General features: G+C 36.5%; 1 protein-coding gene across 1 annotated transcript in view; it reads left to right on the forward strand.

Annotated features, from left to right (window-relative positions):
- The window catches only part of OLA1 (Obg like ATPase 1), a 171910-nt gene that overhangs the window by 5488 nt on the left and 147266 nt on the right, over positions 1-19156 (forward strand). The window contains exons 3-4 of the mRNA XM_049616018.1: positions 9895-10038; positions 13733-13860. Coding sequence (XP_049471975.1) covers positions 9895-10038; positions 13733-13860 — 272 coding nt within the window. The remainder of the gene's footprint in view (positions 1-9894; positions 10039-13732; positions 13861-19156) is intronic.

Genomic DNA, 19156 nt, shown 5'->3' on the forward strand with positions numbered 1-19156 from the left:
TATATATATATATATATATATATATATATATTCCTTAGAACAGTTTTAGCTTTACAGTAGAATTGAGGGGAAGGCAGAGAGATTTCACATATACTCCCTGAACTCATACGTGTATAGCCTCTCCTATTATCAACATTCCCCACCAAAGTGGTACATTTGTTGCAATTGATGAACCTGCATTGACACATGATTATCATCCAAAGTCCACATTATACACTCTTGGCATTGTATCTTCCATGGGTTTAGACAAATGCAAAATGATATGTACCCGCTATATATTTTCACTGCCCTAAAAATGCTCTGTGCTTTGCCTATTCACCCACCCTCCCCAAACACTAATCTTTTTACTGTCTCCATAATTTTGCCTTTTCCAGAATGTCATATAGTTGGAATCTTAAAGCCTTTTCAGATTGGCTCTTTTCACTTAGTAATATGCATTGAAGTTCCCCATGTCTTTTCAGGGCTTAAATAGTTCATTTCTTATTAGTGCTGAATAATATTCCATTTCTGGATGTACCATAGTTTATCCATTCATCAACTGAAGGATATCTTGGCTGCTTCCAAGTTTTGGCAGAAATGAATAAAACTGCTGTAAACATCCATGTACAGGTTTTTGTGTGGACATAAGTTTTCAGCTTCTTTGGGTAAATGCCAAGGAGCACAATTGCTGAATTAAATGTTTACTTTTGTAAGAAATTTGTAAGTTTCTTACTTTGTAAGAAGTGGTTGTAGCATTTTGCATTTTCAGCAGCAATGTGTGAGAGTTTCTGTTGCTCTGCATCCTTACCAGTATTTGGTGTTGTCAGTGTTCTGGAGTTTGGCCTTTCTAGTAGTTGTATAGTGGTATCCCATTATTAATTTAATTTGAGTTTCCTTGATGACATCTAATGTGAAGCATCGATCTTTCATATGCTTATTTGACATCTCTATGTCTTCTTGGTGAGGTATTTATTAAGGCCTTTGGTCCATTTACAAAAAATCAGGTTGCTTGTTTTCTTTTTTTTTTTTTTTTTTAATTTTGTTTAACATTTATTTATTTTTGAGAGACAGAGAGAGACAGAGCATGAGCCGGGGAGGGGCAGAGAAAGAGGAGACACAGAATCTGAAGCAGGGTGCAGGCTCTGAGCAAGCTGTCAGCACGGAGCCTGATGCGGGGCTCGAACCCACAAACTGTAAGATCATGACCTGAGCCGAAGTTGGATACTCAACTGACTGAGTCACACAGGCGCCCCGTTTGTTTTCTTATTGTGGATTTTTAAGAGTCCTTTGTATATTTTGGATAACAGTTCTTTATCCGATGTGTCTTTTGCAAATACCTTCTTCCAGTCTGTGGCTTGTCTTCTCATTTTCTTGACATGCCTTTCACAGAACAGAAGTTTTTAATTTCAATGAGGTCGAGCTTTTCTATTATTACTATTTTATTTTATGGGTCTTATCTTTGATATATCTGAAAAGTCATTACCATACCCAGAGTCATCTAGGTTTTCTTCTTTAGGAAGTTTTGTTGTTTTGTGTTTTATGTTTAGGTCTGTGATCTATTTTGAATTAATTTTTGTGAAGGGTGTAAGGTCTGTATCCAGATTTTTTGTTTTTGTTTTCGTTTTTTGCATGTGGATGTTCAGTTGTTCCAGCCCCAGGTTTGTTGAAAAGCTTATCTTTGCTCTATTGTATTGCCTTTGTTTGAGAAACTACATTTTGGTATTCCAGACTTCTTTACTGTACCATGTGGTAGCTCTTCTGGTTGCTACCACTGCATGAGATGGGTCTGCTGAATGTTTTCTTTTGATTAACTTGGGTTATGCAGTTTTGGGTACAGAAGTGACATGTACTTCTTAGTACATCATATCATGAAGCATATGATGTTGATTTTTCACTACTGATGTTTATAGTGGGAACAATTTATAGAAGGACTAATGGAAATTCTATTGGCTAGAATTCTGTTGTAAGGAAGAGCTCCCCATTTTTCATGTGTTTGATTATAATTTGTTTTTATCAGGATTGGATTCTTAGTTTATTCTGTTGCTTATAATCTGTTACTATTTTACTTATTTTGTTGTTCAGATTGCCCATATTTGGCCATCAGGAGCCTTCCTGTTCATTCACATTCCTTTTATTCTCTATTTTTTGAGTATTTTCTACTTTCTTTTACCACAGTATTTTCCAGGCTGTTGGTACTTTCTCTGCGCCAGCATTGGGATACACAGATTTTGGTGTAGACAGATGATTTCATCTCTTTTGTATACTTAGAAGTGGAATTTCTGCATTGTGCGGTGACCTGTGTTTAGCTATTTGAGGAACTGCATAACTGTTTTCCAAAGTGACTGTGCCGTTTTACATTCCTACTAGCAGTGCATGTGCAATTTCTCCACATTCACAGCAGTACTTACTGTTTTTTTATTATGGCCAAGGCGTAAAGTGGTTTTGAATTGCATTTCCTTCATGCCTAATAATGTTGAGCATCTTTTCAGGTGGTTATTACACATTCATTTTTTAAAGATTTTCACTGGGGAGAATTCTAGGGACAGTTTTTCTTTTAGCACTTTGAAGTTATCTTCTCCTTTTTTCTAGCTTTCCAATGAGAAAACTGTTATTCTTAATCTTAGTTTCTCTGTACATAAGGTTTTGCTTCTTCCTTTAGTTGCCTTTAAAATTTTCTCTTTGATACTGGTTTTCAGCAGTTTGATTTTCATGTGCTTTGGTGTGGTTTTACTTATGCCTCCTTTGCCTGGAGTTTGTTGAGATTTTTAGGTTTGTGAGTTTATGATTTTCATTAAGTTTGTAAAACATTTGGCCAATATTTCTTCAAATGCTGCAGCCACTCTCTGCCCCTCCTCTTGGGACTCTTATAAGTGTGTTAATCCTCTAAATAATAATACTCCACTGAAGCTCTGATTATTTTTTTTCTCCAATCTTTTTTTCCCTCTGTGCTTCATTTGATAGTTTCTGTTGCCCTGTCTTCATGTTCATTGACCTTTTTTTAGTGTCTCATCTGTTGCTAATCACTTTCAGCGTGTTTTTCAGTTTTATTTTATTTCAGATGTTGTATTTTTCATACAATAGTTCTGTGTGCAGAGTTTTCATAGCTTTCATTTCACTCTTCATTGTCTTCATATTCCCCTTTGTATCCTTCAAAAAATTCTAAAAAGATTTATAATATTTAGTAGGGTCATTCTCTGCCAATTCTATCATCTCTATCATTACTTGATTTGTTTGTATTTATTGGCTTTTATCCTGATTTTGGTCTGTATTTACTGGCTTCTTTACATACCTTGTAATTTTTATTCCAGACACTGGATTTTATGTGGAGTACTGAATTTATAGTATTTGTTTAAAGCGTGTTGGACTTTGTTCTGGCATTTAGTTATTTGTGTGTCATTTTGATTGTTTTGAGGTTTCCTATTATGTTTTCTTATGAATTCATAATAGTTTTTGTTCTTGTCCTCCTTTGGCCCTCGTACTAGGATGTGACTCTTGAGGACTCTACCCAGGTTCCCTTATATTACATGATCTCTCTACTGGGGCTGGTAGGACTGTGAACTATTCCATGCTCTGTGTGAGCCTGAGAATTGTTCACTCTGTTGGTTTTGAGTGCCCCCCCCCCCCCCACAACCCCCAGCCTTTTGGAGACTGATTTATTCATATATAAAGCATTACATAGCCACAGTCTTGAGGATACCTTCTGTTGATCTCCAGAGCCCCCTCTCTCTGCAGCTCCTTCCTTTCTATTACACTGCCCTATAAATCCTAGCTGGTTTGGCCTCCTCATACTCTCATCTCAGTCTCTTCAACTTGGCATGACTACCAGGTCCTGTTGGTTTTCCCTCCCTGTGCTGTGACTTTGAAATCACTTTTAGGCTGTGAGTGGGGCCAGTTGTAGAGCTTAGTTCATTTGTTGTGCTCTCAGGGAACACAGTCTGTGCTACATACTATCCTCTCTCGGAAAACTGTTACTTTATATGTTTTGTGTAGTTTTATAGCTCTTTATGGCAGCAGGGTAGTTTCCTAGTAGAAGGGAAAGCAAACTACCCAATACCATTTGAAATGAACTTAAATCTTATTGTATGCTTGTCAGCATTCTAGTGCGCCTGCTCTTTTGTGGAAATACGTGATTTGGGAATTATTTGCTTTCTCTTTCTTTTTCTTTTTTAATTTTTTAAAAATGTTTATTTATTTTTAAGAGAGAGACAGAATGCAAGCAGGGGAGGGGCAGAGAGAGAGACACACACACAAAATCCAAAGCAGGCTCCAGGCTCTGAGCTGTCAGCACAGAACCTGGCACGGGGCTTGAACCCACGAACCATGACATCACGACCTGAGCTGAAGTTGGATGCTTAACCAACTGAGCCACCACAGTGCCCCTTGTTTTCTCTTTTTATTTATTAAAAACATTTTTTTTTTAATGTTTACTTATGTTTGAGAGAGAGAGCATGAGCGGGCGAGGGGCAGAGAGAGAGGGAGACACAGAATCTGAAGCAGGCTCCAGTCTCTGAGCTGACACTACAGAGCCCGACATGGGGCTTGAACCCACAGACTGTGAAATCATGACCTGAGCCGAAGTCCGATGCTTAACCAACTGAGCCACCCAGCCCCATTTGTTTTCTCTTTTTAAAGTGTTTTGAATAATCTTTTGGATGACAAGTCTGCTCTCCTTTTCACTCTTGACTGTTATTTCGGCAGTAATTACATCCCTTAACAGTACTTGATAGATGGCTTTCTTTTAAATCTTAATTTTCAGTTTTTTTTTTTCAGAATTTTGGTCTCTGTTGTTGTGTTGCCATGTAATTTCAGATAGATTTTCTTTTTTTTTTTTTGCTCATTTATTTATTTACTATTAACTGTAGATTTTATTTGGATTTCACCAGGTTTCCCACCAATGTCCTTTTTTTCTAGTACAGATCTTTTAAAGGTCATGGAAATTTTTATTTATTTTTGAAATGAATGGATGTAGGTATTTTGTATGTCTCTCATTTCAAGTTTGATGTTTTTTCATGGTGTGAACTTAAAAAAATACATGGTAAGAAACACAATATAAAAGTTACTCTTTAAACTTTCTTAAGTGTACAGTTCAGTGGGGCTGTTTTCACATTATTAGGTAACAGATCTCTAGATCTCTTTCACCTTGCAGATCTAGAACTCCCTACCTACTGAACAACAACTTCCCATTTCCCCCCCTCCCTAGCCCTTGTCAACCACCATTCTCCTTTCTGTTTACATGATTTTGACTCCTGTAGCTATCTCATAGGTGGAGTCATACAGTATTTGCCCTTTTGTGACTGGCTTATTTCACTCAGCACTGAGCATGAGCACAGTGTCCTCAAAGTTTATCTGTGTTTTAGCATGGGACAGAATTTATCTTTTGAAGGCCAAATAGTATTCTGTTGTATGTACATACCACATTTTCTTTATCCATGCATCTGTTGATAGACATTTGGGTTGCTTCTACCTCTTGGCTATTGTGAATAATACTGCAATGAATATGGAAGTAGAAATATCTCTTCAAGATCCTGCTTTGAATTTTGTATGAATACCCTGAAGTCGAGTTATTGGATCATGTGATAATTCTACTTTTAGTGTTTTGAGGAACATTCTTACTGTTTTTCATAGTGGCTGCAAAACTTTATATTCTATCAATAGTGTACTAGAGTTCCTATTTCTCTACATCTGGCCCAGCACTTGTTATTTTCTGTTTTTTGATGATAACCGTCCTAATGAGTGTGAGATAATATCTTATTGTGGTTTTGATTTACATTTTTCTGATGATTAGGGATGTTAAGCATCTTTTAATATGCTTATTGGCCATTTGTTTATCTTCTTTAGAGAAATGTTTATTCAAGTCCTTTGTCCATGTATGTAACTTTTTAAGGTTACTTTTGTTGTTGTTGACTTATAGGAGTTCTTTATTCTAATATTCTGGATATTAACCCCTTATCAGACATATGATTTGCCATTATTTGTTCCCATTATATAGGTTGTCCTCACTCCCTTGATTATTTCCTTTGATGTGCAGAAGTTGTAAAATTTGATGGAATCTCATTTTTCTATTTTAATTTTTGTTTCCTGTGCTTTTGGTATCATATCTAAGATGTCATTGCCAAGTCCAATGTCATGAGGTCTTTCCCTTATGTTTTCTTCTAGGAGTATTATAGCTTTAGGTCCTACATTTAGGTCCTTAATTCATTTTGAGTTAATTTTTGTATATGGTATAAGGTAAGGCTCCAACTTCATTCTTTTGCGTGTGGCTGTCCAGTTTTCTCAACATCATTTGTTGAAGAGACAGTTTCTACCCCATTTTGTGGTCTTGGCAGCCTTGTTGATGATCATTCGACCATATATGTAAGGGTTTATTTCTGGGCTCTCTACATACTACTCCACTGGTCTCTGTGTCTATCTTTATGTTAGTTCCACATTGTTTTTACTATTGTAGCTTTACTGTAACTTTGTAATATATTTTGATAACAGAAATCATGCTATGGACTTTTGGGAATAATACCATGGAGGTGAAGTATCTTTCTCATGGCATCATATTGAGGGGTATATGATATCGACACAACTTATTACTGGTGATATTAACCTTGATCACTGGGTAAGGTGGTATCTGCCAGATTTCTTCACTGTAGAAGTATCCTTTTTTCCTTTCTATACTCCATGAAGTAGAAGCAAGTCACTAAGTCCAACCCACACTCAAGAAGAAGGGAATGAAGCTCCACCTCCAGAAGGAAGGAGTATCAAAAAATTTATGGACATTTGTTAAAACCACCCACAGTATTATTAATATGATAGGGGAAGGATATTTTGAGGCTATTCAAATATCCTGTTTCTCTTTACAGTTTCCCTGACTAAATTTTATTATTCTTCAGTGGATTTTGCCTGCCCCAGTTATTTTAGTATGGTGTTCCAATGGTGATTTTCTACTTCCTCTATTCCTTTTATGTTATTATTTGAAATCCGTAAGGAAGATTTATCTTTTCCCCCATATTTAGTTATTTATTTGATTGTTTATGTAGTTCTGTTTGGACTCACTGAAATTCGTTTTATTCTTTGAGTTGTAATCCAGTGTCCTCAGTATTTATTTTGTTACTCAAATTTTTCTGGCTTTGACCATTGGGAATTTTTTCAGGTTGCCTCCTGTGTCCTTTTGACATCCCGCATCTTTTTTTGTTTTTGTTTTCTTTTTTAACCATTTCCTCTCTGACACTGTAAGATGTTTCAGGCTATTATTATATTTTTCCTGTCCCAGCCTTGTCTCTAGGAAGCCCTGGTTCTGTAATTGGAGAATGGTATTTAGAAACTAAGATCTGGCTCTGTGTATGATTTTCGCTGCTGAGGTGTTACTGCTTGTAGACCCTGTCACCTCATAGAGTTAGAAAATACATGTGGTTATACTAACTCATGTATACAGGTATTGGTATCCATTTCTGTCAGCTGTGTTTATTTCTGTTACCTATCAGATAGATACTTTTTGACAGTTTAGTGAAAGAACATTCTACTTTCTTCCATGTTTTGGACGTGTGTTTTATAAATGGTTAATTCAGAATGCTGTGGGAATTTGCATTGGCATCCTGACTTCCTAATACATATTGTAATTTTGCATAAGATTTTAGATAAAACAACTTTTCAGTCAGATTTACTTTATTACAGTAATATATGTAATTTCACAAATATTTAAGTCCTAAATGGAGGGGGCACTCATTAAGTCTAGACTCTTTTTTTTCTTTTTAATGCTGTCATTGCTGAAATAATATTTATGTAAGCCCGTTCTTTTATAAGAGAGAGTCTTAACAATTTTGAATCTTTCTTCTATTTTGAAGCTTTAATAATAACCTTAAGGGATCTAAATGTGTGTGTGTGTGTGTGTGTGTGTGTGTGTGTGTGTGTGTGTAAAATCCTCATTTCACAAAAGACTTATGGGCTTTAACATGCTAGATGAGGGCAAAGCTTTTAAATTCTTTGCTTTTACAAGGCTTTCTTTTAATAGATTTGAATGGATCAAAATGTCTTAACTTGTCACTGAAGCCTCTAGTAATAATCCTTAGAAAAATTTCCTTTTTCTAGTTCCTTATTTTTACTTTTTTGTATTTATAAAACTCTTAGAAGGTACAAATGACCTTTTATGAAATTTAAAATCGATGGCTGAGTTGAGACATTTTGTGTAAATGGGGATTTGTCTTCCAAGTTTAGTTTGACTGTATATAAGAATTTTTTCAGCCTAAGAGATAATGGGACTTTCTTTTGCTATGTTTTTCTGTATGTTTTAAGGGATAATTTTTTTGTCTAAGTATAAAACATTTTTGTTAAGGTGGGCAGTCAAAAATACTATCTTTTTGTTTTTTAAGTTTATTTATTTTGAGAGAGTGAGTATGCACGAGTAGGGGAAGGGGAGAGAGAGAGAGAATCACATGTGGGGATTGAACTCATTAACTGTGAGATCGGGACCTGAGTCAAAGCTGGACACTTAACTGATTGAGCCATCCAGGTCCTCAAAATACTATCTTAATGATAGCCATAAATTTGAAAATAACTCCATAAATCCTCTGGCCTTTTTATATTGTAATTACGATGACTGTGGTAATACTATAATTTTTAAACTATAATATAAAAAAATACAATTGTGCCCCCCACAAAAGGTGCAAGTGTTCTGTGTTTGTATTAATTAATATATTTACATTTTACTTTAAGTGTTTCTACTGTAACATTATTTTATAATATTTTCATTGTAGGAATAAAATGTTCTAGTTAAATTTTAGATAAATAGGACTGATGGGTGATTCTGGCAACCAGTTTATTTTTTTGTGGGGAGAGGAATAAGCTAAAGGGAGTGGATCAGTTTATGTCACCATTTAGTTCAGCACATTTTATAGTTTTCCCTGTTGGGAGAAATATACTGAGATATTTCTGAAATATCTCAGAAAACTGGTCATGTTCTTCGGGTCCTCCAGGTCTCCTTTGAAGGAAAGTACCAGCTTGACAATAACGACATAATCTGTAACTATTTCCTCAATTCTTCCAGTTAAAAAAAAAATTATGTATAATGGTAATTTTCATTTTAAATCCTTATCTGAATGCTATAGTCCTGGAAATTTCTGGAGCAAGAAAATTTACTGTAGTGAATTCTCTGCTATCCATATTAGTGATGGAATTGGAAAACAGTACAGACTAGATCAATTTTACTCTATGATTTTTGACTCTATGATTATCATATTTTAGAAATGTAGTTGATGTTAATAGGAGTTGACATTCTCTGAGCATGCATTACCTGATAAGAATCTGATAATTAGAGCATTAGCAACAGTTTATTTATTATGAATGGGTTTTTTCTTGATTTGTTGTACCTTGAAAAAATTCACATTTTGGTTTTTCATAATTCACAATTCATAACTCTAGACTTGACAGTAATCTTTATGACTAACAATTAGGAGCTCCAGCTTCCCATTTCCTATTAGACAATTAGCATCTGTTTCCCAATTCAGAATGCTTGGGAAGTGACCTAGCTAGATGCACACCTCTCTTTATGCTAGAGAAGATTATATTAGATACAGGCAAAGTGATACTGGTACTACCAAATACTTTAGGAATAAAATAGTTTTTATAATATGTGAAACTAGCTATCACTTATAACAAAGATTCTTTGGGAAAATGCTTTTCAAGTTTCAGATAGACTGAGATAGGAACATCATCTATAAATCATGAGTTTTACTGTTGTAGATTTCATTCTTTTCTGTTAGTAAAAAAATTCATTTATAAGCAAATTTCATTCATTTCTCTTATTCTCCACCTTCCTTTTCCTGATTGGTTTTATAATTATCATGGATCTTATTGAGCACTGAAATGAGAATGAGATAAATTTTTCTCAGTGTTAGCCCAAGAATTGATTGAAATTGTTTTTGTTTCTTTTAGGAAATCCACCTTCTTCAATGTATTAACCAATAGTCAGGCTTCAGCAGAAAACTTCCCATTCTGCACTATTGATCCTAATGAGAGCAGAGTACCTGTGCCAGATGAAAGGTTTGACTTTCTTTGCCAGTACCACAAACCAGCAAGGTAAGAAAATCTTTATGCTATTATTTATTTGGTGGCCCTATATAGATGCAGTAAATGTGTGTAAATGATGTATTTAAAAATCATATACGGGGCGCCTGGCTGGCTTGGTTGCTGGAACATGCATCTCCTCATCTCCGGGTTGTGAGTTCGAGCCACAAGTGTGGTGTATAGTTTACTTTAAAATAAATAAGTAAGTAAGTAAATAAATAAAATCATTTAGAAGTTTTTTTTCTCCAGAATTTATGGTTGTATTATGGGTGATTATAAAAATAATGTAGGGCATAGAGAAAGGTGAGGAAGGATACATCTGGCAGTTAACATTGCAGTTACTTTTTTTCTGAGGAGTATGAAGTAGAGGGAGTAAGCAGCCTGTATAATATTCCATTCATGTGGGGCGCCTGGGTGGCTCAGTCGGTTAAGCGTCCGACTTCGGCTCAGGTCATGATCTCACGGTCCGTGAGTTTGAGCCCCGCGTCGGGCTCTGTGCTGACAGCTCAGAGCCTGGAGCCTGCTTCAGATTCTGTGTCTCCCTCTCTCTCTGACCCTCTCCCATTCATGCTCTGTCTCTCTCTGTCTCAAAAATAAACAAACACTAAAAAAAAAAATTAAAAAAAATTCCATTCATGTAAAATTATATGTGTGCATGTATATTCATAGGAAAATATATGAAGCTGTTTGATGGTTATCTTTGGGTAGTGGAATTTTTAGGCGCTTTTTACTTTTTCATATTCTGTATCATTTGAGGTTTTTGTAACAATTTAGTTTCTCACTATTTTAGATGTGGTGATAAATCCTAAGTTTCTGTCTCTATTCCTGAATTTGCCTTCTTGATACTGGCACCTGCATGACTAAATAAGCGCCTCAGACTTGACATGTCCAAAATGGACCTCTTGATTTTCATCCTGCCTGTGCCAAGTTTGTTCTTTAAGACTTTCATATTTCAGTAAATAGCACTATTATTTTCCCAGTTGCTTAAGTCAAAGTCCAAGATTTATCTTTGATACCTCTTTCATCATCTATAGATCTAGTCTATAAGCAATTCTTATGAGTACTAATCACAAAATATATACCCCATTTATTTAGTTTTTCTACTTTCATCCATTTGTTTGAGTATCCATTTTTTTTTATGAATTAAGAATTATAATGATGATTGCCATATGATTTTATAATTCTATCCATTTGTTTATCATTTATTGGCATTCTTCTGTAAGGAAGAGCTTTCTTGTCTGCATTTATTCACTCATGTATTCATTCATGTGTTACTCAGTTGGTTACAATGTCACAGTCATTGGGCATAGTTCAAATTACATTCCTGAAATTGGCTCCTCAAAGTGACTTCTGTTTTCTTTTTAAATGCGTGTGTGTGTGTGTGTGTGTGTGTGTGTGTGTGTGTGTGTTTTAGGTTTGTTTATTTATTTTGAGAGAGAGAACTCTTGTGCCTGTGTGAGGGGGTGGGGGGGTGGGAGAGCGAGAGAGAGCCCAATATGGGGCTTGAACTCATGAACTGTGAAGTATGACCTGAGCCGAAACCAAGAGTTGGATGTTTAACCAACTGAACCACCCAAGAGCCCCTGTTTTCTCTTTAAAACCTTTTTATTTTTAAAAGATTGCAAATTATACAAAAGAGGCAAAATTACTCATAGAATGCTTATGTGCCCTTCTCCCAAGTTTCTTTGAACCTTTGAGAGTGAGTTGCAGACATGATGCCACATTGCACTTCCATTCTTCCATTTGTATTTACTAAATACAGACCATTCTCTTACATTCCCACAGTAAATCACCAATCAGGGCATTAACATTCATACAGTATTACCATCTGATTCATAGATTCCGTTTAGATTTCTCCAGTTGTCCCATTGATGTGCCTATTTGTTCAATTCCTTTGTATCTAGCCAGTCTTTTGACCCCTCTGGCTTGTTGACTGATTTGGAGCTGCTGATTTGGTCCCTGGCTACTGCTAGATTGCTCTCCTGCCAAGATGCCTTGTACAGGCCCCGGTTGCTATTGTGCTGCCTTTTCTCCCCATTCTGACTCTTTAGATGTGGGCCCTTGTCACTGCTAGACTGTGTGGTCATGTGACATTGCTGAAATTCTTCAGAGACCTGAAGAGAAAAACAATAGCAATAAAGCTCTTAGACTTCAAATTTGTTGAAATTTTAGGCAGTGAGGGAATTAACTTCTCAAAATTTCGTTTTTCTTTTGTCAGTGAACATTGATTAAATGCCTTAATGGAAATAAAAAGATTGAATGGGGGTGTGTGCCTGGGTGGCTTAGTCGGTTAGGCTGCTGACTTGGGCTCAGGTTTTCTCATGGTTTGTGAGTTCGAGCCCCGTGTCGGGCTCTGTGCTGATGGTTCAGAGCCTGGAGCCTGCTTCAGATTCTGTGTCTCCCTCTCTGTCTGCCCCTCCCCCGATCGCACTCTGTCTTTCTCTATCAAAAACAAGTAAACATTAAAAAAATTAAAAAATAAAGTTATATGTGGATATTTGCACGGGGTTGGCACCCCTCGCCCCTGTTTTGCTCAAGGGTCAACTTAATCTCCATATTTACATGACTGACTGACTGGTTTTCATAACTTGGTTTCTAACTTGTGTTAATTGTACCTTATTTTGAGCAAAGCAAAAGTTATTTCGTATATACCTCTATTTGTGTTGCTGTTGTTAACAACCAGGTTATTACTGTGCTGATAACTGGTTCACATCATTACATACATTTTTTATTTATATAACCTATGTGATGATTTTTTTTAAGTTATTTATTTTGAGGAGGGGGGAGGGGCAGAGAGAGAGGGAGAAGAGAATCTTAAGCAGTCTCCCTGTTGCCAGCACAGAACCTGACACAGGGCTTGATCCCATGAATGAAATCATGACCGTAGCCGAGATTAAGAGCTGGTTGCTTAACTGACTGACTGGGGCGCCCCAGCCTACATGATGATTAAATGCAAATCCAGATATCCTGTGTTTGAATCCTATTTTTGTTACCACTAGCTGAGTGATCCCCTATATGTAAATAGGTTTCTTAACTCCTCTCAGGCCCAATTTCCTCATCTTTAAAGTAGGTTTAATAAGTAGCACTTACCTAGTGGAGTTGTTTTGAACTTTGAGTGATTCATGTAAAGCAGTTAGTCCAGTGCCAGTCACAAGTTATGTTGGCTCATTCTGTGGCGATTACCTTCCCTTGTTTCAGTGTACTCTTTAACTGTTCTCCACTGCTTTTGTGTCTTTACGCATGGGCCAACAGAACAGTATAGTAAAATTAATGGTATGAGGGTTTTTTTTAATGTTTACTTAATTTTGAGAGAGAAAGAGAGCATGTGCACATATGAATGTGCACGAGTGAGGGAAGGGCGGGCAGAGAGAGAGAGAGGGCGAGAGAACCTGAAGCAGGCTCTGTCCGCACTGATAGCAGAGCTCGAACTCACAAACTGTGAGATCATTACCTTAGCTGAAGTCGGATGCTTAACTGACTGAACCACCCAGGAACCCTGAGTTTTTTGTTTTTTGTTTTAAAAGTTTATTTATTTTGAGACAGAGAGCGAGTGAGCAGATGAGGGACAGAGAGAGACAGAGGGGAAGAGAGAGAGCCCCAAACAGGTTCGATTCCACACTGACAGAGTGGAGCTGGACGTGGGGCTTGATCTCACGAAAACAATTTCTTAGTATTGTTTTATAATAAAACCATCTTTTTTTTTTAGCAAAATTCCTGCCTTTCTAAATGTGGTGGATATTGCTGGACTTGTGAAAGGAGCTCACAATGGGCAAGGCCTGGGAAATGCCTTTTTATCTCATATCAGTGCCTGTGATGGAATCTTTCATCTAACACGTAAGTACAGTTGTTTATTTAATTCATTCATTTCATTAATAATCAGTTGTATTTCCATTATTGCTCAAATGAAATTAGGAATGACTTACTAATAGAAGATTTGCCTAGCTTCACAAGATGAATCATGGATTGGTCTGCTAATTGTGACTTTAGTGTTATTTACTGTCATTTCCATATAAGAAGGCATATTCCAAAGCAAGTATATGCTGTATTGATACTTCAGTTGAATTTCATCCCTTATTCTGGATTAGATCCACTGGGAAGTGTTTCTATGTGGAAGTAATTTTGTTGATTATAAAGCATTTTGACATTTTCTTAACTTGTGGAACTTTTCTGCATTCTTGGTTTTCTATGTGTTGAGAGGGCAGGATTGATACAGGAGAGGATTCCATTATTTCAGAGGTTATTTATTAGAGATCACAGGGTTAAGGAGAAACTATAGACCAGCTATTCCTTAATGGGGGGGGGGGGGATATACAGCAAAGGGAACAACCTGTTAGAACTAGGTGTTAATGTTCTTTTGACTACAAAAGTGAGCCAAGAATATAGTAATTCTCTGATAGAAGGTTTAGGTTGGGCTTCGGTTAAGGTTCACGTCAAGACTGCACTGCAGGATATTATAATGGTGCACTGCACCATTATAATATGGTGTTGTAATGAACAAATCCGTGCAAATGAAGGAAACTCAGGTTAGAGGTACAGGCCAGTTGTGGTCTGATTTAGTGCTTTTGTTTGTTTCTGGTCCAAGACTAGATAACTATAGCAATTATAAGTGAGCATTTAGAAAATTTGATAGCCATTTGACTGAGAAATTTGTCATTTGAATCTAATAAGTTGTATTAGCATTTATGCTAATTAGTATTATAAAGTACTAATACTAATTTATAAAATAATAAAATAGTAATACTAAATACTAAAATAAATTGTATTAGTATTTACACTAATTAGTATTAATTGTCTAGTATTTTTGTAGGTTTTTTAAAAAATTCATTTGCCTAGTAGTTCATTTTTATTGTATTTTACAAAAGTCCACCTCAGATAGTTTGAGAAGCACTGATTTAATTGGGTGGAGGTATATAGACACCTTCTGGAAGGGTTTGAGGTGCAGGTGAAGACTAGGGTTATGGTTGGGGTTGCTTGGGTGGGAGGGTGGAATTCAATAATGTAGAGTAGTGTTGCTTAAAGCCTTACATTGACAAGAGCCTTTGTTTTCCCGACACTTTGACTTTTTACTGGTTCTGGTGACTGATGTGAGAGTTTCAAAGAGATTTGGAATCAAGTGTGACTCCTAGGTTTTTGGACTGGGCCAGTTGAATGAATCTTGATGCCATTCACTGAAATGTTAAATGTAGAAGGACCAAGAAGTCTTGGGAGAGAGTTGATGAGGTCAGTTTGGGACAGTTTCTTTGCATTTTTGAGCCTAGGACATACAGATAGAAGATATCTTTAAGAAAGTAGGATTGATAGGGCAGGTGTGACAGGAAGATGGGGGTAAGAGAACTGAAGTTTTGGGTGTGAGAGGGATTGGACTGATGGATGGAATAGAGCTTGACATGAGGTAGCAGGGAACATAGGAGAGGACTGAAAAATGGAAGGGTCATGGATCTGATTACCTGAGGAGGTTCAAGAACAGATATGTTGGGTATAATGGGGTGTGTGCTTAGAAAGGGATATTTGGGGACACATGGGTGGCTCAGTCGGTTAAGTATTTGACTTCAGCTCAGCTCATGATCTTGCGGTTTGTGAGTTCGAGCCTCGTGTTGGGTTCTGCTGACAGCCTGGAGCCTACTTTGGATTCTATGCCTCTCTTTCTCTCTCTGCCCTTCCCCCACCCATGCTCTGCATCTCTCTCTTAAAAATAAATAAACATTAAAAAAAAAGGAAAGGGATATTTGACTTAAAATTTTCTGAAGTGGAGCAGTTCAGGGTGATGGTAAGATCCTGATAATGGCCTAAAACCATCAGTAAATGTAATCAAGTCTTTGGTTTGTTATCTGTTGTATAACATTCATCTGTTTTTCTAACCCTTAGGGAAAATGAATTTGGTTAGGAGCATATATACTTTATTGCATTTCATTCAGGCTAAAACTATTATAAAGAAAAAAAAAGTCTGTTTAAACTAGATACCCTGGTTTCTTATAGTAATTTGATTTCAGAGGTATTAACTTGTAAAAATATGCATCTTAAAATTGATGATATACGGTATATATTATTGTATAGTGCATAGAACCTAGGATGATAGTTGTATAACCAGAATTTTCAAAACATCTTCATGGAATTACAATCAATAAAAAAGACTTGTAGAGATTAAATAGATACAATGATTACCTTGAAGCTGTGAAAATTGGGAATTCTTTAATTCTAAATTATAATATATTTTTGTCTTTAACAATCAGATTATGGAATGAGTGTGAAAAAAGATTTTATCTTTCATATTACTCATTATTTAAAGATTATTTTCTTCAAATATCTTAAAGTCACCAGAAATGCAGTTGACTTGTTTATTTATTAAATAGTAAATGCTTTGTGTTCTGGGTGCTGGAAATAGATAGTGGGTGGCAGAATCTAACATTCTCTGATTTTATGAAGCTTCTAGTCTGGTAGTGGAAATAAGCACTGAATCATTATATTAATAAGTGTGTAATCACATTGTTGGATTTGTACTTTTTTTTTTTTTTTTTATACCTCACTGGGGAATTACTTACTTATTTGCTTATTACCATGTTTGAAACTTGTTTGAATTCTTAAGTTCATCATTTCTTATTTTGGTGAAAAAAATCAGTTTTCTGTGTTTATATTTTTTAGTTTTTCTGTTTTTGTTTTAGATAGTTGAATTAAAGCTACCGAGGAAGGGGATGGGACATCTGGCTGGCTCCGTTGGCAGAGCATGCGACTTTTGATCTCAGGGTCATGAGTTTGAGTCCCACATTGGGTGTGGAGATGGTTTTAAAAAAAACTACTAAGGGGCGCCTGGGTGGCTCAGTTGGTTGAGCGTCCGACTTCGGCTCAGGTCATGATCTCACAGTCTGTGAGTTCGACCCCCACATCGGGCTCTGTGCTGACGGCTCAGAGCCTGGAGCCTGTTTCGGATTCTGTGTCTCCCTCTCTCTCTGCCCCTTCCCCGCTCATGCTCTGTCTCTCTCTGTCTCAAAAATAAATAAAAAACATTAAGAAAAAAAATTAAAAAAAAAAAAACTACTAAGGAAAGGGACAGCATCGTGATGATATCTATTAGTGTCTAGGGCACTTTTAAGCTTTCCATTAGAACATGTGAAAGTTAGGAGAGAGAAAAAATTATGAGTGGGAAATTTTGGTTTATTTATTAATTTATTAATGCTATGCTTCTCTCCATTAATTTAATTTTAAAAAATTAAACTTTCTCTCACCTTGTTTACTTCCCTTGGTTATTAGGCATTTGTAAATACCTACATTGCCTCAAAAATGTATTCTTGTTTTAAATATAAATACTTTGACAGGTTTTCTTTGGCTTTAAATCATTAGCTCACTCTATCTTATTAATTTGACATATTAAAATTTTTTTATGTTGTTTATTTTATTTTGAGAGAGAGAGAGAGAGAGAGAGAGCGAGCGAGCGAGCACAAGCTGGGGAGGGACAGAGAGAAGGAGAGAGAGAATTCCAAGCAGGTTCTGCACTATTAGTGCAGAGCCTGATGTGAGGCTGGAACTCACGAACGCTGAGATCATCATTGAGCTGAGATCAAGAGTCAGATGCTTAACCACCTGAGCCACCCACGTGCCCCTCATTTGACACATTATTTATGGAACACCTCTTTCAAGTGTGCTAGATGCTGAAGGATGTGATAGTGGGTAAGAACAGGTAAGACTCTTACCCTCAGAGAACTTACAATACATGGAGGAGACAGACATTGAACAAATGGTCATATAAACACTAGATGCTATTCTCTGTGCACAAAGAGGAGAGACAGTAGTGTGCATGTGAGTGTGTAGTGTTGCCTTGAGGAAGTGATGGTTATGCTGACAGGTAAAGACTGAGTGGGAACAAATATATTAGGGGAAGGAGGAGGAGAAGGAGAGACTGATTATTTAGAGTAAATGGCTCTAAAGAAAGAACTGTCAGTGTAGGTAAGATGAATGGTGAGGAATAGGAGGGATGGAAGAGAGCCAGGGAGGTAATTGGGGATCACCATGTCCACCATATTAAGGTTTAATGGCTTGAATATGAAGAGTTTTTTTTTTTTAATGTTTATTTTTGAGACAGAGAGAGAGACAGAATGTGAGTGGGTGAGGGGCACAGAGAGAGGGAGACACAGAATCTGAAGCAGGCTCCAGACCCTGAGCTGTCAGCGCTGAGCCCAATGCAGGTTCCAACCCAGGATCTGTGAGATCATGACCTGAGTCGAAGTCAGACACTTAACGGACTGAGCCACCCAGGCTCCCCTGAATAGTTTTAAATAGAGAGTTGGGGTAGGAATGCAGATTAAATTGTTCCAGGGGCTTACTTTGCAGTTACTCAGTTGAGTTATATTTTTAATGTTTTAAGAAATCAAAATGGAGTTACACCAAGAATTTGAAATTTCATTCTGTCATAAAAAGATTATTTTCAAGATGCTCATAATGATTTCCATAGATGTCTGGGCATGAAAAACATAGAATACTTCTTTTGTAAAAGGATCTATACACATTACTAAATTTGCTTACCTCTTAAATAGTGTTTTCTCCTTGTGAGGTTTGTTGCCTAATGTGTAGGTATTTCAGATCCCTTCTCCATTAATCATTAGAGTTGTCTTTAAAATTTTATTTTCAGGGGGTTTCTTGTTTGTAAAGTATTCTAATAAGGTAATGAGAGATACTAGAAATAATGAAAGATTATCTTGTTCACATGTACGCAGATATGGAGATAGACTTACCTTTTAAAGTGTGTTTTTAAAGTGACTGAATACTAACTCATAGCTATGGATTCAGCTACATAAATAAGAATTTAATGTTTCAGCAACAAGGGTTGCTGAAGTGAAAGTTTTTTTTTTTTTTTTTTTTTTTTCTGTTTATTTATTTTTGAAAGCATGAGAAAGGGAGGGTCAGAGAGAGATGGAGACAGAGTTTCCATCTGAGCTGTCAGCACAGAGCCTGGTGCGGGGCTTGAACTCATGAGCCATGAGATCTTGACCTGAGCCAAAGTTGGACACTTAATCGACTGAGCCACCCAGGCACCCAGTGAGAGTGAGTCTTAATGGGACACATAAAAATAAAAAAATTGCCAGACTTTGTATAATGGGAACTATTAAAGCTAATCTTTTTATTCTGGTGAATGTTATAA

The sequence above is a fragment of the Panthera uncia genome (genome assembly GCF_023721935.1).
Source record: "Panthera uncia isolate 11264 chromosome C1 unlocalized genomic scaffold, Puncia_PCG_1.0 HiC_scaffold_3, whole genome shotgun sequence".
NCBI classification, from domain to species: Eukaryota; Metazoa; Chordata; class Mammalia; order Carnivora; family Felidae; genus Panthera; species Panthera uncia.